Source organism: Microchirus variegatus, assembly GCF_963457635.1.
Source record: "Microchirus variegatus genome assembly, chromosome: 8".
Classification (NCBI taxonomy): domain Eukaryota; kingdom Metazoa; phylum Chordata; class Actinopteri; order Pleuronectiformes; family Soleidae; genus Microchirus; species Microchirus variegatus.
This window is the reverse complement of record NC_139809.1, coordinates 29,473,667-29,497,817: the sequence shown is the minus strand read 5'-3', so window position 1 is coordinate 29,497,817 and position 24,151 is coordinate 29,473,667. Positions and strand designations below refer to the sequence as shown.

The following is a 24,151-nucleotide window of genomic DNA, read 5'->3' as shown; positions in this document are numbered from 1 at the left end:
TGCTTTTGGTGCCGGTAACAGCCCCCAAACACACACACACACACACACAATAAACTCCACATCATAAATAAACATCAAACCACACCAGTGCCTTCAGCAAACTCCACAAGCTCCACACACACACACACACACACACACACACACACACACACGAGTACAGTAATGTGCCGTCTTCTAAGTAAAGAAACCTGAGCCTGAGAGACGTAAAAGACACACAACCTAATCAACGCTCGGTCGACGACAAAGACACACTAAACAGGCCGTCGATGATGATGATGATGATGATGATGATGAGGGTATCTGGAGCCAATTAGCGTCAGAGTGAGCAGCAGAGCTGGGATTTATCCCCAAAAGCTGTGATGACAAAAAGCCCCAAAAAAACCACTCCTGTGACGAGCACAGCTCTAACTTTGTTACAGCAGAGAAATAAATAAATAAATAAACGAAGCCACAAAATCCTTATTTAAGTGGTAAAAAAGTCTGGTTTTGTAGCAGGAAAATTTGTCCATATCATTTGTGAGGAACGTTGCCGTCCACTCGTATCCGTCTGCACTGCATCGTCTATTTTACGGTAAATGGGAACATTATTTACACAACTGACATAGCTCACCTATTAAAGAAGAGCTGAATCCAGCCATTTGCACAATTAACTCCGCGTTATAAATCAATTGGGGACATAATGAAGTAAAAATTGACATTGTGTACAATTGAAGAAACTAGAGATTGAGATTCCCAAAAACACTAATGGGACAGAAAAGGCTTTTTTTAGGAGATTCCCCAAACAAATTTAGTTCAATAACATGTATAAAATGAAGAGTTGCAATTAAACATCTCTTAGAAGTTATTTATTCACCCATTAAAGAGTGGCTCTCCTGATAGAAAGTTTGGGAAACATTCGATTAGTTAAAAGTGTGAAAACAAATTGACATTCTTGATTTGACTGTTGCCGGAAATTAGGGAAATTTGTTGATGTCACCTATTGGGCAAGTACTAGCTGTCAATCAAACTGGTATCCAATCACATACGGTATGTGCTGTGCTCTATTTCCTCTAAATGGAAACACAACTCGACTGTCGCAAATTTAGCTTAATTAAGATGCATTTGCGATTTTCCTGCAAATTGGAACGACATTTACAAATATACCATCGACACATTACCATCAAAGATTGTACATGAATATTCAATGGAATTATTGGTCAAAATATTAGAATATCCTCTAAACTCCAGCGCATGAAAGCTAGTAAACGTAATGCATGGCTCGCAGCGTGTTGAGCCACGCAAAACACACAAAGTCCACTCACTAAACACTTGCTGCCGCTGCCACCTTGTGGTAACAGATGTAGTAATAGTTTTGCATCTTTTTTTAGTATATTATGACAAGTCATAGCAACGAATACAACGAATTTTAGTATACACTGTACATATACTGAAAATACTACATTTTTGTACGTGAATACCGAGTTGTGGAGAAAGAGATTCTCTAGACAAATATATCAACTCCTAACCTGTTTGTACATCGTTAGCCTGATAGCATAATTGCCTAAGTCATTTTTTTGGTAATTGTGATATCTGCCTAACTTTGCCAATGTGCTAGCTAAAAAAAATCTTTTTTCTTGTTTTCCGGAATACATTCAAATATGACTTAGGCAACTATGCTATTAGGCTAACGATATGACACACACACACACACACACATATATAGTAAATTCTCATCTCATTAATCAAAACAAAGTTCACATCAACCAATCTGCACGCTGCACCTGATCACACTGCTTTTAATTGGCTTAAATGAGAATAACCTTTACTCTAATTGGCTGCGTGTGCATTAATGTCTGTGATGTGTTTTTTTAATGCATTTTTTCTAATAATGTGTGTGTGTGTGTGTGCATCCATCTTCATACACACCCACATACATATGTTGTGGCACTGGTGAGGGTTCAAGGAGAGGCCATCGACTGTGTGTGTGTGTGTGTGTGTGTGTGTGTGTGTGTGTGTGTGTGTGTGTGTGTGTGTGTGTGTGTGTGTGTGTGTGTGTGTGTGTGTGTGTGTGTGTGTGTGTGTGTCTTGGGGACTGTGGACAATTGCCGTCCACGGGGAGACTCCTCTGCGAGACAGTGACATTTACTTTCCAGGTCACTACGACAGTCCACGGGCTTGGGGGAATAAGGTGCCTCCACCATGCTGCCATGGTGACACAGCCTCAGGAGAGAGAGGGGGGGGGGGCAGTGTTACAGTATAATATCATCTCTATTGTCTCCAACATTGTCTCGCTGGGTCATTACAATGTTATTCTAAAGGACTTGACCCTTCAGGTTCATGGAAGGACACTTTTCTTTTCTTTGTATGGAACTAAAATAAGCATCGGCAGACATTACTAGTTGCCGTGAGCCAATGCAATGATGTGATATTGGTCATTTGGATATGAGAAAGTTTCCGTTATGAGTGTTTTTTTATAGTAGGTGAGACATCAAGACCATACAATCTAGATTAGTTTAAGTCTGTTGCAACCTGGAAAAGTACTCGACAACAGCTGAGTAAAGACTGGAAATGTCGTAGAGCTATCAATCTGTAAATTTAGGGGATTTTCAATGGGTGGAAAAAAGGGTGTAGGGTGTATTCATTGTAGTGAATGGATGAGAAATGGTCTGGCTTGGGTCTGCGTGACTTAATTTTCATAATTTGCCAATTTCCACATTGGAACGTACTAGTTTCGCGACAGTCCAAATTCGTGGACCGGAAAAATTGTCTTACAGTCAAAAGAGACAACGGAGAGGACGGTAACAATAGACACTTGCTTGATATTACTTGAGGAAGTGCACAAGTCTTTGAAACAGACAAACTCTGCCAACTAGAACAAGAAAACGTGATAATTACGTAAAACTGAAATTCTATAATAGTGTTTTTATTTACAGCACATACACTACCGTTCAAAAGCTTGGGGTCACTTATTGTCCTTATTTTTGAAGGAAAAGCACTTTTCTTTTCAAAGAATATAACATTAAATGAATCAGAAATACACTCTGTACATTGTTAATATGGTAAACGACTATTCTAGCTGCAAACGTCTGGTTTTTAATGGAATATGTACATAGGTGTATAGAGGCCTATTTCCAGTGTTCTATATACATTGTGTTTGCTAATTGGTGTTAGAAGGCTATTGGATGATTAGAAAACCCTTGAAAACCCTTGTGCAATGATGTTAGCACAGCTGAAAACAGTTTTGCTGGATCTTTGACAAAAGGGCAAAATTGTTATTTTGTAAAAAAATCATTATTTCTAATCCTGTCAATGTCTTGACTGTATTTTCTATTCATTTTGCAACTCTTTTGATCAATAAAAGTGTGACTTTTAATGGAAAACACAACAAAAATTGTATGGGTGACCGCAAACTTTTGAACGCTAGTGTATGTAAATTAATGAAAATGCACTATATCGCCGAGCAAATGGCGCACAACAAGCAGCTATTTGTCCACAGACTTCCCTAAAAAAATCAAAAAGGACGCAGAAAAGGGTTGCTGCTGTCGCCTATGTTTCTGCAACACGCTGTCAATCAAAAAACCGGCTCTGCCTTTCACACACAGTTCCTCCAATCATCACCGCCGCACCCCTGCCCACTGCGCCATTGACTCCCAGAGAAGCTGAGCTTCCGTGGAAGTGGCGTTTTTGCCGTAATTTGTCCAATCAACGCTGCTACGGGAATACGAACATCACGTAAGTAAGAAAAAGCTAATTCTGAACGAACTAGTGACACGTTTGGTCACGAAATGTAAATACAACACAGTAAATATTTGACGATATTTTAGAGGAAGCTGGGCTTCACTTGCTGTCTTAGAAAAAGTCAACTCTCAAAGATGACAAGAAAACACAAATAGGGACGAGAAATCGACCACTTCTTTTATGGAACCTGAGACTGAGTTTGCATACGTGACACGAAAAAACACGGAAGTGTGACCCAGGACGCAATCTGTGCTTTCTTTCGCTCACCTTGCCAATAACCAGGATGTCCACGGATCCCCAGGTGTCGGCCGCCCAGTGAACCATCCCCGACGCAAAGTCTGTAGTCACTATCCCGAGCACTAAACACGGAAACAACGAAAGGAACATGCTGTTGTTACACGATTAGTAAAATGTAATTCCTCGAGACGTGGTGAGATCTTACCGATGCCGAGGATAATCTTGTGGATGTGAACGGTGGAGAAGTGGAGGACGAGGAAGGACAAGTTGATGATTAAAAGGAGGAGGCATAGAATCACACACAGCCACTCCTGAAGTCTTTTACCTAGGGAGGACAAAACAAGTTTTATTTAGCATGCTTTATCGCACGTTACGGACAATCTACGTGATATAACGTGATATTTAGGACATTACAGAATATTGGGGAAGTGTCCTAGAAGATTATAGAGTCAGGAATATACCATAGCGGAACTAAAGATAATAAATAACACATTCCGGAAAAGAAAAGTAAAGAAACAAAACAATTAAACATCAAAAGAAAGCTAACGTTAAGTAACGTTAACGCATGCCGCGTTTCCATGACGACTGAGCAGAAAAAGACCTGCGTGATGTCATGTTTACGTGCCGTGGCACCGGAGTCCAGGCACGGCTTACCAGTTAGCTCCCTTAGCTCCTTTAGCGCCGTTAGCGCCCCTACAGTCGAACTGTATGAAAAGATCAGCGCTACAAATAACCAGCGTAACTGTGTACTGCGTATGTATGCGTAAGTTTAGCGTTACTTTGGAGACTCATTTTTAACGTCACACGTCTTTTTCCGGTCAGTCGTCATGGAAACGCGTCATGTGTTTATGTGCGTTAACGTTGACGCAGTTAACGCAGATAACGAACTGTTGATTTGATTTTCAAAATAAAATAAAAAATGCAAAAAGGGAAAATAACAAGATTTTTCCAATTTCCGATATTGTGCTCAAATTAAAAAAAAAAAAAAAAATGAATGAGGAGCATTTCCTGTTTCTTTCAGTTTTGATTTGTCCATCATCACAAGTCAGGTGATGTGATATGTGCAGTCATCAGTGAGACGCAGAAATCGCAGGGACCGTCTACAAAGTGCAACGGCCGAAAAAGAGGTTAAAAAATGTTCAGTAACTTCACCGTAACATAGCGTAGTGTCGTCGAAACAGTCTGTTTGTTATGTATACATGCAGTTAAGTGTGAAGATAAGGTCAAACTTGTCAGACGAGAGGAGCCTATAGGAGCGATGAGAAGTTGAAGCATGTTGTATTCATGGTCTGGGTGAGGTCTTTTCAAGCACTGGGAGAACAAGTCGCTCTTTACCAGAGGTCAACGACCCATGTGTGTGTGTGTGTGTGTGTGTGTGTGTGTGTGTGTGTGTTAATATGTGATCAGTCAGGTGAAGACAAGTGTATTCTGGGTGGCAGGGTCAGGACCCCTCTTATGTGGAACACCAATGCTGACGCAGCACACACACACACACACGTGCGAACACACACACACACACACAGTGGCAGGTGAGCCCTCAGCAGGGACGAGACCGAACTCACAGGTCAGCAGAATTAACTGCAAGACTTTAACTGGAACCTACTCGTACTGGCGTCGCAAAATCTCACATCAGCGATTATTAACGCAGAGAGAAGAGCGAGGGTCAAACTCGTCAAAAAAAATCTTCGGGCCACACACACACACACACACACAACCTTATCTTCACAAGATAAGATAAGGTAATTAAATAAGATACAATAATTTAAGATAAGGTGAGATAAGTTAAGATAATTTAAGATAAGATGGAATAATTTAAGATAAGATACAATAATTTAAGATAAGATACAATAATTTAAGATAAGGTAAAATGATTTAAGATGAGGTAAGATAATTAAAGTTAAGGTAACATTATTTAAGATAAGGTAAGACACTTTACAATACGATAAGATACAATAATTTACGATACAATAAGATAAAGTATTTTATTGCATCAAATCGTAAATGATTTTATCTTAAAGTATCTTATCATAGTGTATCTTATCTTAAAGTATCTTTGCGATGCATTAAAGTTTTTTTTAAGATAAAAACTTTAAGATAAGTTACTTTAAGAAAAGATACTTTAAGATAAGATACTTTAAAAAAGATACTTTAAGATAACAAACTTTATGATAAGACACTTTAATATAAATTACTTTAATAAGATAATAAGTTACTCTAAGATAAGTTACTTTAAGAAAAGATACTTTAAGATAAGATACTTTAAGATTGGATACTTTAAGATAAACTTTAAGATAAGATACTTTAATATAAATTACTTTAATAAGATAATAAGTTACTTTAAGATAAGTTACTTTAAGAAAAGATACTTGTGATGCAAAACAAAAGAATAAATAATAAGAACATAATTTACATCAAACTGAAAACCTATTATTTCAGTGGCTTCTTAACCTGAAATGGTTTGCCACACACAGTATGTTCCAGTTTTCTGGAGGAGTAATGAATGAATAAATGAACGAATGAATGAATGAATGAATGAATGAATGAATAATTGTGTGAAATGCTTTTACAAAAAAACAATAACGGGAACAGAAGTGTTTTGTTCCAAAGCTAAAGACACAAAAACAGCACAAAAAACACAAACTTCTTTCTCTTGTCACTTTCTTTTGTTCTTTGTCCACCATCCTCCTCCTCCTCCTCCTCCTCCCACCATCACCACCTCCTTCCTCCTTATCCAAATGTGCCTTTAAAACTTTAATGCGTTCAGATCCTAATGTATCACATAGCATTAGCAGCCTATAAGATATTCATGACGGTTACTTTTAATAAAGCGCCCAGGCCTACGCTATGTGTGTGTGTGTGTGTGTGTGTGTGTGCCTACATATAGACCTGTGGGCCTATGAATATGCTATCAGTCTCTCCTAAGGTATGGACTGACGTGGTCACACGAGAGATTTAAAATATGTGATTATGGATATTTTAACGAATCTTTAGACGTGACCCTTCACCCTTCTTTTAAAAAAATAAAACAAAAAAAGAGAGAATCAAAAGTTGTGATCAAAGAGTGGAGTTCAGCTCCTAAATGACTCTTGAGTTTAACTTAATATTTAGAAAAACTCAATCTGATATTAACAACAGTACGGCACTAAAAATACGCCATCATCGGATTACAAAATTACAAAAGACGGTGTAAATACAGTCAATCCAAATCACGTTATTGAGGGCTTTCCCGTGCCCCAAAACAAGTGCTGCACACGCTAACGCTAACCGCCGTTAGCGCGTTTCCATGACAACTGACCGGAAAAGATGCACGTGACGTCATGTTTACGTGCCGAGGCACCGGAGTCCAGGCACCACTTACCAGTTAGCTGCGTTAGCTCCTTTAGCGCATTAGCGGTCAGTTTATCAAAGGAAAAGAGCAGCGCTACAAATAACCAGCGTACCCGTGTACCGCGTATGCGAGCCTCTGTTTTTAAAGTTTAGCGTTACTTTAGAGACTCATTTTAACAATCGGGAGTCACGTAAACATGACGTTGCGCGTGTATTTTTCCGGTCAGTCGTTAATTAATAAAAAAAATAAATAATAATAATTCAGATTGACTTTTCTACATCTTATTTTATACTTTGCGCTACAAGTTTGTTCTAATTGATTCTATCGTGTTCTATTCTACTCTTTTCCCCCCCGAGTGTGGGAGCAATAAACTAATCTAATCTGAAATGTTGAGAATCCCAACCGCAATCACGCTATGCTGACGCTAAAAGCTCATTATTGTGTTAGTCTGATTTAGAGGAAGTGTTTAGTTCTTTCAAATCTTTCAAAAAACATTCTTAAAAGGCATTGTTATACTTATTTTTTTAATGATATAATAGGGTGTATATACTACTATTTTCTTATATGTGTTTTTACACATTAAAAATAAAGAAATTCATTCATTCATTCATTCATTCATTCATTCAGTCATTTGTATCACACAGACCAGGTAAACTAGATGCTTTCAATCCACATGGACTTAGTCCGTATTGAGGTTAAGGAGCTCTGTTTGTCTCCCAAGATTCATGTGGCACCATTTTCTTTACTATATCCCACAGTGCACACACACACACAAACACACACACACACAGTCTTTAAACAGTCACACACACACACACCATGATGAACTCAACTGATGGATTTCCTAACACATTCTCACATCTCTCTCTATTACACACGCAACATCCTTTGACACACACACACACACACAAACACATTTAGACACTCAATCTCTCTCTGTCACACACACACACGCACGCACAAACACACACACACACACACACGTGCGTTGTTAGGCCGTGGAGCAGTGGGGCGGCTGTCAGGTGATGTGCGTCAGTCCTTGGATCCTCCGGCTCCCTGGTGAGGGGAAGGAAACTAGGACAGGCCTCCACAGAGTGCAAACACACACACACATACACACACATAACACACACACACACACACAAGCCCTTGTCCCCCAGGCCATGGCATTGCCGGATATCACACACACACAAACACACACACACACATAAAAACATTATCTAAAAGTATGTACATATGAACAGACATATGTTAGCATGTTAGCACACACACACACACAGGGCCACACACACAACTTAGCATCCAAAAATGATATCTCACACACACTCACACACACTTGAAGACTCTTAGGGCCAGAGCGGTGCACTCATTAATATCGTTCTGACAACAACTGGCTCCCTGGCAACCTCTCTGCTGCCATCGCTCACACAGCAGCGCACCAACACCCCCCCCCCCCCATGCCTGCCCGCCTGTGAGCGTGCACGCGCACGTGTGCACGTGGGGATTTAACCTGGGCGGAGCCGGGGGAGGGGAACGAGGGGTGCTAATAGGCTGAAATTAATCAACGCCGGCTGATTCGCTGTCTGGGGAATGAGTGGCGGGCAGCAGGCGGGCAGGCAACACATCCTGAATACTAATGGACTCATGGAGAGGGGGCGACAGGAAGTAGACCCCCATTAACCATCAGGTAACATGGAAATGATAAGGCGAGGATGTGAAATATGTTAACCTAAATTAACAACAGATACAAAAAGGAGACTATTTTAAGACAAACACTTTGATTACAGAGCGACCAATTCATACAATTCGTTTGTCCCACACCAGGAACATTCATGTTGTACTGGACAAAGTAGCTTTTATTTTTGTATTATTCTCATCACGATCACCACTCAAAGCCCTTCAGCATCTACAGACGACACGCTTGCGCAAGTGCACTTTGCATTACAGTAGTTACACGGAAAAAAGTCCAGCGGTTTCTGAAAGCTGAAAAGTTGCACGTCAAAGTTTTTGGCCTTTTTTTGGACATTGAGACAAAAACTCAAATGATATTTAAAAAATATGTGACACTGCACACTACGATCACAGAGCAGACCAATTCATACAAGATTGTCCTTTGTTTGTCCCACACTAGGGACATTCATGCTGGAGCGAAACAGCCTGTAAAAGGCAGAAAAGGTCACAAAGTGTGGGACCGTTTCACACTTAAAGCTCACATAGACTGGTCCTGTTGCACATATATGTTAGTTATGGAGGTCTACTTACATACATTAACTTGTTTTTATGCTCAAAAACCTCCGAGTTGCTGTAAACGAGCCGATAGAAATCTGTCTTTTCTGACGCTGTTCCTCAGCCGCGATATTTCAGACATAAATCTCACCCCCAGAAGACAGAGTGTGTTGGGATTGGCCAGCCAGCGTAGAGCCTTCGCAACTGTCTTGTGATTGGCCAGTACCCGGAAGTGGCATATTCAGCACACCCGCTCTCAGAAGCGCAGCTCCCCCCTCTGGAACGGTGGATGCACTGCTACTCATTATCAAAACATTGTTCTAACAATGTTTAGAAATAGCTTCGTCACGACGATCGCATCCTCAAAAACAGAAACATTTCAAAGCGAGACTGAAGTTTATGCATGTTTTAAATAAAAGTAATGTTAATAGATTATATAAGACCTTTCAAAATTGTATTTATGACATTTTAAGGCCTTAAATACAAACTATTGGATTTAAGACTTTTTAAAGGGACACTGCGTAGTATTTATGGGTTTAAATTACCCTAAATCCACTTTTTTATCCATATTATGTGCTCCTGCATTGTCTAGTCGCTGTATAATATTTTTTGTTTCATTTTCGTAGTGTTTCAAAAAGTCATGTAAAATGACATGGTCACCGGCCGCGGTTGCATAGCCACTGTTAGCAGCGAGACGCCATGTTTCTACTGGAGCCTGTAAGGACAAACGCGAGAGAACAAATCAAGCGTCGCTTTACTTGTAGCGGAAGTCCCGCCTCCACTGACGGAGCAGGAAGTCTGAGGTATAAACAGACACTCTCTCCACTTCGTCTGCTACGGCCCCTCTAGATCTCACTATAAACTACTTACTTCACCTTTAAGACCCCGTGGATACCCTGGATTACAAAAATATTCGACAGCTGCAGTCCTAGTTAGAACTCCAAAGGTCAAGTGACCAGCACAGTTTCGCTCACAGAGTTGTTGGTTAAATCCTCGATTTCGTGACGTTGTTTCCGTGACACCACGACTTCTCTTTTTCCATCGCCTACGTGCCGTAAAACTGCATTTACAAACACTAACACACACTGAAGGTGCTCACACAGGGTGGTAATGTAGCACCACCACACACACACACACACACACACACACACACACACACACACACACACACACAGAGAGCTGTGCTACTCTTTTGATTCTCACACTCTCTGTTTCTGTGTCCCCTGGTTTGCTCTCAGCAGACTGTCTTCAGAAGGGACTTAGGGAGACAGAGAGAGAAGAGAGTGATGTGGGTGGTAAAAGTGGGTCACATGCTCAGAGAGGAAGAGGATGGAAAGAGGGAGACGAGGGAGAGGGAGAGAGAGAGAGACTGACAGTAAAAAGGAAAGATTGGGGAAGAGAGAGAGTGAAAGGGGGAGGTCGAATTCCCTTGTTCAGAAGTGGATCAGTCACAGGCCGCTTTCCTTTCATCTGATCTCAGTGGACTACAGAACCTGAGACACACACACACACACACACACACACACACACACAGACACACACACAAAACCAACATCAACCACTGATGAAGAAATGATACACAAACACAATTTGTACGTCTTTACGTGCACGTGCACGCACACTCTCGCACAATCCTCCCAGACAAATGTTATAAACCCATTACCCACTAGATTCAACAGCAACAAAGACAGGAATGTGGCAAATGAGATTCAACAACAGCATACCAACACAATGGCACACACACACACACACACACACACACACACACACACACAAACAGATGCATATATCCAAGCACAGTAATAACACAAAGACATTTAAACCGCTCGAGAGCCAGTGTAAGTAGGCCCTGCTCCAGCCTCTGTCTACCCTGCAGAGACACACACACACACACACACACACACACACAAAGGGATGGACAGATCCCATCATGTGTGTGTTCTCTTGTGTGACCGTGTGTGTGTGAGAGTGTGTGTGTGTGTTTGTCATCCCCTCATCTCGTGGGCTTTCTGCTACCACCATATTCATCTGTGGCACCTCATAAGGATAATTACACACACACACACACACACACACACACACACAGCTCATCTCTAAAAAAAAATGCACAACACTCCTTCTTCCTCTGTTGCGTTGGTCAAGGTCAGAAATAAAATCCTGCCTGGAAGGCTCGCCTAAAGCTATGAATGGACTGTGCGTGTGTGTGTGTGCACAATATTTGTGTACGTTCACACAAATTGAAATGATGTTTATTGTACTACTGCCTATATATGAGGTGTCAAAAACAATCGATTCGATGTAAATATCCCGAGTTTACACACAAAGTCAACACATAGACGTAACTAGCGTGACGCATTTTTCGCCTCATTCTCACTTTTGCGTCATTTGCTCGAGATTCAACGATTACAATTAATAGTCAGATTTTTTTTTTGTTTCACCTTTTGTTAATTTTCTTTTTCCAAAAAAAAAGGCAATTGTCAATTTTTTTCCTGAAAAAAAAAGTTTAAAGTTTTGTCCCAAAAAATTCAAATGTTGTTAAATTTGTTCATTTTTAATTTAATGTTTCAACTTTTGTCAATTGTTTTTTTTTTTTAAATATCTATATTTCAACTCCTGTTAAAAAAAATAAAAAATTCAAAAATGTAATATTCCATCTGAATCATGTGTTTTTTGGAGCAGGGCAACATCTAAAACATGGCAGGGAAGTGGTCCCTGAGGACCAGGGTCTAGGGTATGTATGTGATCGGAGCGGAGCTGGGTGCCGTAGAAAATGAAACAAATAACAAAAAAAATAGATCCATCCATTGTTTTTGTTTGTTTCTACAGTTAATTCCACAAATGGAACAATAAACAGTTAATGTGTTGTTAATTAAACAGACATTTTTACTTATTACTGTGGAAAATTGTATTAAAGTCTTGTCTGCTTCAGTGAAAAACTACGTTCTGTAGTAAAAGGGGAAAAAAAACTTTGTCCTCTGGTCTTGTTCTTTTTCACACAAACAAACTCAAGTTTCCTGACCTTATGCAACTTTAGTACTGCACACATACACACACACGAACGCGCACACACACACACACACACACACACACACACACACACACACACACACACGCGCGGGTCAGTGTCAAGTTCAGCTCGTGTGAATCTCAGGGCAAAACCCACGAGCTCAAAAGGTTTGTGACCTGTGACCTCTGAGACCCAGGGGTCAGCAGAGTGTGAGTGTGTGTGTGAGACTGTCACATATGAGGAGTGAGTGAGTCACAGCTGCACACCTTTTAAAGGTCCAATGTGTCAAATTTAGAGGGAATTGTTTGAAATCTGAAAAAAAAAGTCAGAAATCTGATATTGAAGTCAGAATATTCTGAGAAAAGTCAGAAATCTGAGATTAAAGTCAGACTTCTGAGATTAAGGTCAGAATATTAAGAGAAAAAAAGCCATAATTCTGAGAATAAAGTCATAATATTGTGAGAAAAGTCAAAAATCTGAGATTAAAGTCTGAATATTCAAAGAACAACGTCAGAATTCTGACTTAAAAGTCAGAATATTCTAAGAAAAGTCAGAATTCTGAGATTTAAGTCAGAATATTCCGAGAAAAAAAGTCACAATTCTGAGATTAAAGTCATATTTCTGTCAGGAAAAAGTCATAATTCTAAGATTAAAGTCAGATTATTCTGAGAAAAGTCAGAAATCTGAGATTAAAGTCTGAATTCTTAGAAAAAAGTGTGAATTTCTAAGAAAAAAGTTAGAATTCTGAGATTAAAGTCATATTCTAAGAAAAAAGTCAGAATATTCTGAGACAATAAAGTCATAATTCTGAGATTAAGTCATAATATTGTGAGGAAAAAGTAAAAATTCTGAGATTAAAGTCAGATTATTCTGAGAAAAGTCAGAAATCTGAGATTAAAGTCAGAATATTCTCAGAAAAAACTCAGAATTCTGAAATTAAAGTCAGAATATGCAAAGAAAAAACTCAGAATTCTGGAATTAAAGTCAGAATATTATAATATGACGTGTGAGACGACAGACAAACAGACAAACGAGGTTAAATCAATTGCTTTTGATGCTTATGTCAAAAAGAGGAAGAGGAGGAGAGAGGAGGAGAGAGGAGAGGAGGTGAGGAAGAGAGAGGAGAGGAGAGGAGGAGAGGCCGTCAGCAGACCGTGACACTTCAGACATATGGGAGGACCGAGGAGAGACGATGGGATGAATGGAGAGGAATGTAGAGATGCACAAACAGAGGGGGAGGAAGCAGCGTCCAGCTGTTTGTCCATCCGAGCTCTGCTGTAATGAGCCCATGTTTGGCTCTGTGGAGCGTTGCCAACGCCTCATCTAACTTCTTCAAACTCTAACAAGCCAAACTGCTATTTAGATTTACCTCCCGCCGCCGCCGAACCGGACCCAAACAACTAAGCGCGCAACAGCGTGGCGTCCCTTAAATGGACACTTTGACATTTTGAATTTCAGCTGTTTATTTTTCTTTAACAGACACTTGTCAGCGTGTGGCACACATTTGCGCTTTTAAGTTTCCGCGGAAAATGGCTCGGTGGCATTGTTAGCGTCGTCCGCCGCCGCAGCCCGCTGTGCCCTTTGGCCGAAAATGAGGGAAAGCTTGTGAGTCATTTGGAGATTTAACAGGTGAAAACACAAATCCGCACACACACGGCCATGCTATTGTCTGGCTTTACAGGCCGGGCTGCAGGCTTCTTCATCGAGCAGTGGTAAAGTTTAGCGGTGTCAATGTACGCGCTTTAATGCACGTTAACGCATGGCGCGTTTTCATGATGACTGACCGGAAAAAGACGCGCATGACGTCATGTTTACGTGACTCCCGATTGTAAATATGAGTCTCTAAAGTAACGCTAAACTTATGCACACATACACAGTACACAGGTTATTTGTAGCGCTGCTCTTTTCCTTTAATAAACAGACCACTCAAGTACTGTAGGCGCTAACCGCAGTAAAGAAGCTAACGGTGCTAACTGCTAAATGGTGTGGGGGCATGTAAACATGACGTTACATGCGTCTTTTTCCAGTCAGTCATCATGGAAACGAGTCATGCGATAACGTTTACGTCATTAACGGCATCAACGTTATCACATGATGCTAACCGCTGTTAACACGTTAATGTGTTCAGCACTGGTAAACCAGCAAACTGGTAAACGGTGCCTGGACTCCCGTGCCGCGGCACGTAAAAATGACATCACGCGCGTCTTTTTCCAGTCAGTCGTCATGGAAACATGCGTTAACGTGCGCTAACGTTGCCACTGTTAGCACTGTTACCGCGCATACATATATGTATATATATACATATATGTATATATATGTATATATATATATACCATTTTTATAGCTTCATTTTATACGAACACATTTTGGTGCTCGAGGTGTGTTTACGTAAAAAAGGCACATCTAGGGGTTACATTTTTGTAACCCCTTTGGGGTCATTGTTCAGTCCTTCAGTGTGTGTGTGTGTGTGTGTGTGTGTGTGTGTGTGTGTGTGTGTGTGTGTGTGTGTGTGTGTGTGTGTGTGTGTGTGTGTGTGTGTGTGTGTGTTTGCTGGTCTGTTTACAAATGCCAGAGTGGAGATGTTTATCGCTCTAATGTAATGACACTGAATAATCTCGTAGATCCAATTCCAATTCATGTCAAAAGGTGACGTCTCAGCTCTCGGGGTCTAAAAATAGGCCGAGCCTTAGTCGTCTGCGTCCACTTAATAGGATTGACTTTAAATGAAAATTACATTTTCAAACATGGTCGGTCAGATCAGAGGGTGGAGTCGAGGCTCAGGCCGCTGACACATGTTGTTCTCCTGGTGTGAACCTCGCACTCACACAGCTCCAGTGGTGCAAACCCCTCTCTCTCTCTCTCTCTCTCTGTTCTCCAGCGCCATTCCCCATTTCAGGAAGTGGTAACTAACAAGTGGCCAACACGGCTCCACCAGAGGCAATTAAAAAGCGCAGTGAAGTGAGAAGCAGGGCAGATGGTCAGGCAGGAAAAACGTGGCACAGTCCAGCTTGATGCACAACTGGTAGCACAGGTTTTTCCGTGTTCAGGTCTGAGGCACAATGTGCTTTCCATCACCACGTTTGAATCCACAGCGATAAAGGGCTCAATTTATCCAGTTATGATTTACAAACACTTTTCCTTTTAAGTTTGCATTTGCTTTAAAAACGGCTGAAAACTGAAAACAGCGACTAAGTTTCAGGCTTTCTCTAAAATTATCAGCTCACGTTCCTAAGCCCAAACAACAGGGGTGGGAATCTTTTACTATCTCAGGATTCGATTGTGATTTTTGGGGCTACGATTCGATTCAAAATCGATTTACGATTCTAAACGATTTAATTCATAATGATTTATGCTTCTGCACGTTAACGCATGACGCGTTTCCATGATGACTGATCGGAAAAAGACGCGCTTGACGTCATGTTTATGCGACTCCCGATTGTTAAAATTAGTCTCTAAAGTAACGCTAAACTACGCTGGTTATTTGTAGCGCTGCTCTTTTCCTTTAATAAACAGACCGCTAAAAAGGAAACGCGCCATGCGTTAACTTTTTTTTATTAAATACATCTGTAAATTTTGTTTCTTTGGGCCATAAAATGTAATAAATTCCTGAACCTAGTGTTTCCCAAACCTCAAAAGTCTTGTTTTTCAAGGACCAAAAACAACCATATAAAATACTCACATTTAAAAAGGTCCAGTATGTGATATTTGGATAAATATTAAATACATTTCATTTCATAGCCTTTAAGGAGGTAACCCGAACTGACAAACCTATAACATTTAAGGCTCTAAATGCCATAACTGCTGCTAATCATAATCTGATTACGGTAATCTACTTTGACAACATTACTTAACCAAGTTTTACTGTTTTATTCTGCTGTTCTACTGCTTTTATTGCTCGTTTTACTGTTTTTATCTGGTTTTAATTCCATTCAAATGTCATTAATAAAAGTTACCTTGACCAAAACTAACAACTCATTTCATAACAGAGTTATCGAGTACTAGAAAAATGTTCATCAGTGTTTCCCAAACCTTCCAAAATTAAATGTTAATGATTTCTTTCCAGGAAATTTAAGACATTTAAGATGCAGAACAATCAGAAATCAGCTTTTTCGCAATTGAACGAATCAAGAACAATAGTTGCCACCCCTAATTTTATCTAATTTAAGTATTCTAATCTACCACTATTATACAAAACATTGTCGTTCTGACATAATTTACATGCAGAAATCTTAAAGGTGCCATATGTAAGGTCTTTTAGGTTTCGTTTTCTGACGTAACTGGCAACCCGTGGTTGCTCGGCAGCTGAGGCTCTACTGACTGCAATGATTGGTAGATGGCGGTAGGTGGCGCCCCATGCCAAAAACAATTTTTTTTTTAATGCAAATATTTTGTTCGTACTGTTGTTGTTGGTGAGTTCAGTTTGTTATATGAACATTTTTCCTGAGTCTCTGTGACATATTAGGAGGATTTTATGGCCAGTTGCTTTAGATTTATTACATAATGCACCTTTAAATAGTATGAGAACAGATCAGTAATCCATGAGCGGGTTTAGCAGAGTAATGAGTGGTTAGGAATCCACTGCTCAGTTTGTGTCTGTGGTGGAAAAAAACAGCACTGAAAAGAGCAGCAGGAAGTGTGTGCTAACTAATGGGAGATGTTTAACAAGGCCACAACGCGCCACAATTACAGTACGCGTGGCTTCAGGGTCACACACTTTGTGCTGATGGAAGGCAGACTGGAATTCTGGAAGCACCACTGTCTTTTCATCAAAGTGTCTGTAGCCTGTGCACCAAGCAACCGCCCTGAAACTCCAGTCCCCCCGAGGTCCAGACCGCTGCTTATGTTTTATTCTACCAGGCCCGTTCTCATTCCAGATGCCTAATCAGAGATTTATATAGACCATAGTCTGGGATGCCAGGTGAATTTCAACTCAGAGAAAGAATAAAAAAAATAAGCCAGCAATGCTCAGAGCCTCCCCCAAGGACTGGATGTGAGGATTACCGCTGTAGACTTTGTCACAGATATTGATTTTGTCCTAGGACTATAGAAGCCCATCCAGGCTGAAGGCAACAACTTGAGCAGCGTCTAGAAAACAAATGCATGGACCCTGTGGGAGCGAAGGCCTTCTACCTGAGGTGTTCGGCTGCAAGGAGCATTTTTAAACACAAGCCGACTGGATTTGGGGGTTTGATTTGAAAGGAACAACAGACCGTCGGAATGTTGGTATACCTTCAATTTGAGTAGACGTCACTAAAACTGGACAAATTATGAGTATTTTAAACAGATTTGTTCTCCAAACGATGTCAACATCGACTCAAGTCAAATGCCAAGTTTCAAGCCCGTCCAACGCACCATTTAACTAACAGACGGAAAAGATGAATGGAATATCTGCTCTATTAGCGATATCATATCTGTTGCACGATATCCACCGCATCTTTTATCCAAACAATGTCAACGTGGGCGCTTTTCTTAAGTCAACTGCCAAGTTTGAAGCCTGGCAGTTGGACAGTTATGGGATTAACAGTAGAGCTGAAACAATTCATTTGAAATATTTGAAGCTTTTTTTATGATCAAAATAAGATTTCAGATCGTTTTAGCTTCTTAAAATGTGAATATTTTCGTTGTTTCTTAGCTCCACATAAACAAAGAAATCATTCAAACTGAATCATTTTGGTTTGTGGACAAAAACAAAAGACATTCGAGAACATCGTCATTTCCGGGTTTGACAAACACTGATCAACGGTCCATCGATTAATCGTAAAAATAATCATTAGCTGTAATAAGTCGTGAGGACAAGCTTGCAGCTCACCAACATTTTGTCATATTTTATAGACTAAACTGTAATTAAATTAAAGATTAATCTAGAAAATAATCGTTAGTTGCAGCTCTACTTAACAGTCAAACTACTTTGCTCCAGGTCCAAGCTACGATAACCCGAATCAAATCAATGGGTTTATTTTTCCAAAACCTTCAAAATGAACTTTTACAGGTTGAGTAGTCGTCCGGTTAATTTGGTAAACGCCATTCTTTATTCGATGAATCTGTTTACCTTCTATCGTTCTGCCAATTTTTCCAACTCCATCAAGTCTTTTTTATGAATTGTAAGATTTATAGCTACATATCCAGTTAGTTTTTTAGTGTGCAAATTGAAATAAACACACCTAGTGTGAACATATTGGTCGAGCAGCAAATACGAGTAACAGGCTTTGTCAGAACGCCGCAGACTGAAACAGTTGTCTGTTGACAGCAGGGTCGTATGAGGTATTATCAACAATGACTTAGCCGAACGCATCACAGTGAACCAACACAAGGTCCTACGTATTCACACTCACTGAGAATAATGGCTGCCAGTCGGTATGGAAAAACTCTACACCTGCTGAAGTCTGGAAGTATCTCCGTCGCTGCCTTAGCTCACTGTGAATGAGCTGTTTTGCTAGCCAAACTCAGTTCTGCACCAAAGTCCCTAGAGAAAATCAGCATTTTTAGCTCATTAATAGTTTGTGTCACTTTCAGCAGTGTTGTCGCTAAATATCGATTCTCTATATTTAGACATTTCCTTTGCTAAATGTCGGAGATTAACGCATGTTTGACCTCCGCCAAGGACGTATATGTTTTTCGCCAGAGTTTGTTTGTCTGTCTGTTAGCTAGCAGCTAGCAACATAACTCAAAAAGTCATGGACGGATATGGATGAAATTTTCAGGAAATGTCCGCAATGGGGACAAGGAACAAGTGAGTTTGGGCGTGATGATCCATAGACGATATCACTATTTTTATTCTAGTTTTATGATGTTTTAAGTCTTTTTAACCAACCTACAGTTGTCAAAGACATTTTTTAGTATCTGCAAAAGCAGGTACCCAAAAAAAAGGACCACGTACTAACGCAAATAGTGCTTTATGAATAAAGTTGTATTGACTTGGAAAGTAGTGCTAGAACTGCATCGTGGAAAAGCGCCACTATAGTGTTCGGTTCCCAGGCTAAAACCATGAAAACAGGGGCAGTTTATTGTGTTTATATCTCATAAAACAACTCAGAAACCTGAGCTAGCCCTTTAATTCAGTAATTAACCGCAGGTTAAATAGCAGGTTGTTGTCTGTTGTGCTCTATTAGCAACACAAATAGTTTTGCACTGCGTCATAAATGACTTATAGCGTGTGATTAGCCTGTAGGCTAATGTGTTAGCAGGGAGTGAACAGGTGTGTGAACATCCTCAGCATCATCAGCATCAGTTTTTAGGCCTCGGTACCGACAGAGCAGGTGACAACAACAACAGCAGCCGTCGTAACAACAACAACAACATCACTGAAGGAACACTGTTCTCACCGGGAGAGTAGAGCCGCGCCAGCTGTCGAGCCCCGGCGTGCTGCGGTCCCCAGCGAGGCGCCGCGCTGCGTGCAGCCGCCCCGTGCTCGTTGCCGTTCGGATCCTCCTCCGCCATGGACCGGTGCCTAATGTCGGTCACGGAGAGAAGCGACGCGGGCATTGTCTCGTCTCCTGCCCCCGCTGCCCCACCTCCCGCTTCAGCCTCTCAGCTACTAGACATTAATTAAACATGTGTAACACGAAACGCACCGGGCTGGTTTTGTTTTGTTTTGGTTTAACGGAGACGGTTGTTGTTGTTGTCGGGATGCTAGCAAGGGATGCACGCGCCACCCGGAAACACACACACACATCAGCGTACACCGTTTAAACTGTTTATAACCGTTTAAAACGGTTTATAATTGTTTAAAACGCTATCACGTGACCCACACAATTTTCACATATAATTGTCTGTGTATGTGTTTACACAGACATTTATTCGTATCAAGGCTCTTTTTAAACTGCTACCTACTGTAAACACAGGTGGCTAGCTAGCTAACACACACACACAGGTTAGCATTACTGTCCTTGTAAGGACTCTAAATCCAGGCCAAACCTGTTTTGCATGTTTTTTATTGTGTCATTCTACATCAAAACAAACACTTTTAATTTAAAATTGCGTCACAAACAAGGCCATGGAGACATCAGGGTGGAATATTGTGATATCATTTTAAGCTCGTATCTCCCGTCAGTTGCTTTTTCTCAAATAAATTTGACTCTTTTTTTCCCTTGACCGCCCCCTACTGGCCAAACTGGACGCTCAGTGACCTCCAGGTCATTTGAGCCCTCTGCAACTTCGCCGTCCAAACACTTGGATGCAGATGAAACAGAGGATCACACTGCAAAAAATAAAATATATGCATCCAGACAACGACTTAAAAGTGAATTTCCTCCAGTTTCTTTGCCCCATAAAACAAATAAATCATTAAAACTGAATCATTTTATCATTTTCTGAGCCAAATACTTAATTAAATCAAGAAATAATAAATAAATAATGCTTTTTTTATTGTATTATACACATAACAACACAGTTAAAGGCGAAATAAGAAATAAATGCATGTCACACAGGAGGAGAGTTTTGTTTTTATTTGTCATTTATTTATTTGTTTTATCCTTTTTTTCTGTACTAGATTATTGCAATCTGGTTAATTCACATTTAAAAAGCAGTCATTGACCAGACGCACTGAAATCCATGATATTCATTTGTACAATAACCAGAACCAACAGCCCCCACAGAGACCGGAGACTGGGGGGGGGGGGAAAAAACAGAAAACCAAAAAAGAAAAAGAAACATCTGTTCGGTTTTTCTCCACTTTATTTTGTCCGATGTCCTTTTTTTTTCTTTTTTCTTCATAGTAATTACAAAAAGGAAAAAAATATATATAATATAACAATAATCATAAAAAGGCGAGTTTGTTGGCGGGAGAAAAGGAGTGGATTTTTTTTTTCTTCTTCTTCTTCTTCTTCTTCTTTTTACGACTGGCAAAACAAACGATCACACAACACGGCACGAGTACCTACGGACGGCGAGAAATTAACCCGAAACAAAAGAATGAGAATACAGAGAAATAAGCGCGGCTGAGGCTGAACGCGACAGAAAGAAAGACATTGGCACCTATGAATACAACAAACAACCGAGGGGACGAGAAAGTGACGCGTTCTAACATCTAGTTTAAAAAAAAAAAAAAAAAAAATCTCAACACAAGGCGGTGTTTTCTTCTCCTATTTGTTAAAAAAAAAAAAAAAAAAAAATGGATGAGTGGGGAGTGAAGCTGGAGGGAGGGGGTTGATAAAAAATACTGCACGTACAATACCTTTATTTTTTATTCTTTTCTGTTTCCTTCATCTCGCTCGCCCCCCCCCTCCCACCCCTCTTTCTTTATTTAATAGCATATCCCATTAATATTCCCCCCCCCCACCACCGCCCCCCCCCCCCCCCGCTGCGTCTAATAGCCGCGCCCAGTGGCGCGATCGTTAGAGTTTTACATGTGAGTAGCAAATGACACTTTGATTGGCTGTGATGTGGAGATGGGGGCCCCCCCCCCGTCGGCGGCGGGGTCGGGGGGCCCCGGGCTGAGCCCAGAGATCCTGCCGGGCCTCGGGTCTCACTGCGCGTGCTGACTCAGTGTGTGGTTCTGCAGGGGAAAGAGAGAGAGGGAGAGAGGGGAGAACACATGATGAGAGAAATAATGGGCTACGTGAGCGTATAGTGCTCTCCACACTACCACCCCCCCCCACCACCACCTTACAACAGCCCATAATAGAAGAGACGAGAACAGAAACACAACTGCCCTCCCGCAGAAAGCGGCAGCGAGTCTGAGGTGAAAAAAGAACAGAAGAAAACAAATGCACTTTAAATTCATCCACAGGTCTCCGCCGACACCGAGATTAGAACCAGCGAATGAGCGAATCACAAATAACTCATATTGGGAAGTTTCTTCCAGACAAAAAAAAAGCCATTATTTCCTGCCCCCAAAAAAGGAAAAAAAAAAATGACATTATATCTGCACAAATATGGACAATGTTTTTTCTGAGGGACTCGTAACACACAAAAAGTGAGTATACACGGGGTCATTTTTGCAAAAATATGAAACTATCGTCACAAAAAAATAACTTGATTGGCCATAAAAATATCAAGAAATGTTACCATGTTAGGAATATGTCACAAAAATGACTTACAATGACCTTCAAGTGTTATAAAATGTAGTAATTTTACAAAAAAACGTGCACAAAAAGGGAGAACACGCAAAAATATGAAATTATCATCGCAAAAAAAATAACTTCACCTCACCTTAAACTGTTGTAAAATGTTGATTTACCATAAAAATATCAAGAAATGTCTTACAATGACCTTAAAATGTTGTCATTTTATAAAAGCAATGTTGCAATGTTTCCAGAATAAGTCAAAAAGTGACCAACAAGGGTTAAATAATGTACTTAATCTGTAAATATATGAAATTAATGTCACAAACTTGTCACCTGAAAGTGTTACAAAATGTTGTTTTGCTATAAAATGTAAAAAAAAAAAGGTTAGTGTTGTAATATTATTAGAATATGTTACTAAAAATGTCACAAAAATGACTTATATTACCACGAATCAATCAGAAATAACTCGTATAAGTTCTGCACAAATACGGACAATGTTTTTCTGAAAAGAGGACGTACTCGTACCACACAAAATGTACCGTAAATGTTACTAACGTGCACAAAAAGTGAGTGATGTGACCTACACTGGGTCATTTTTGCAAAAATATGAAACTATCATCGCAAAAAAACCTAAAAATATCAAGAAATGTAGTGACGTTAGAAGAATATATCCCAAAGAATGTTGTCATTTTACAAAATCCTGTTACTAATGTCACAAAAAACGCGCAACTCATGTGACTAAAAGATATCTTATATCACCTAAAAGTGTTATAAAATGTTGCTTTGCCGTAAAAATATCAAGAAATGTAGTGATGTTAGCGGAATATGTGACTAAAACTGTCACAAAAATGTCCTTAAAGTGTGATAAAAATGTTATTTTATAAAAACATATGAGGAATTGTTGCAATGTTTCCAGAGCTAAAGTTAAAAAGTTACCAACAAGAGTTAAATAATGCACTAAATCTGTAAAAAAAAAATGAAACAAATGTCACATACTTGTCACCTACAGTGTTACAAAATGTTGTTTTGCTATAAAATGTAAAAACAATGTTGTAATATTACGAGAATATGTGACTAAATATGTCACAAAAATGACTTATATTACCTTAAAATGTTATAGAATGTTTTAATTATATAAAAACATGTCAGCAATTGTTACTAACATGACAAAAAAAATCACATACGTCAGCGAAAAGTGTTAAAAAATGTAGTAAATCAGCAAAAATACGCAACTAAATTCACAAAAAAGTGTTGTAAAATGTCGTTTTGCTGTAAAATGTAAAGAAAGGTTGTGTTATATGTTACTAAAAAATGACTTGTATTAGCTTAAAGTGTTACAGTATGTTTTCAATTTATAAAAAACATCACTTATGTTGCCAAAGAGTGTAACAAAATGTTGTTTACATGTCATAATGGCACAAGAATGTTACTAATGTCACAAAACGACCTAAAAACGTTATAAAAGTGTTGCAAAAATGTTATTATGACAAACAAACGTGTTCGGTTTCTTTTAAGTGTCGTTCGAGATGTTGTAATCTTACAAAAACATGTTATTAACGTCACAAAAAACATAGTCACGCGTCCTAAATCTGTTATTAGATAGAACAGAACGTGGTTGGACGTCGTAAACGC

General features: G+C 39.8%; 2 protein-coding genes across 2 annotated transcripts in view; both read right to left on the bottom strand.

Moving 5' to 3' along the window:
• LOC310931205 (plasmanylethanolamine desaturase 1) overlaps nucleotides 1-19,997 on the bottom strand; it is a gene marked incomplete at both ends in the record, with an annotated part of 31,070 nt that extends 11,073 nt beyond the window's left edge. The window contains 3 exon segments of the mRNA XM_083894315.1: nucleotides 3,985-4,076; nucleotides 4,160-4,279; nucleotides 19,838-19,997. Of these exon segments, the coding sequence (XP_083750441.1) occupies nucleotides 3,985-4,076; nucleotides 4,160-4,279; nucleotides 19,838-19,997 (372 nt within the window).
• Nucleotides 19,998-21,978: 1,981 nt separating this feature from the next.
• znf423 (zinc finger protein 423) overlaps nucleotides 21,979-24,151 on the bottom strand; it is a gene marked incomplete at both ends in the record, with an annotated part of 198,200 nt that continues 196,027 nt past the window's right edge. The window contains one exon of the mRNA XM_083894314.1: nucleotides 21,979-22,008. Within this exon, the coding sequence (XP_083750440.1) occupies nucleotides 21,979-22,008 (30 nt within the window). The remainder of the gene's footprint in view (nucleotides 22,009-24,151) is intronic.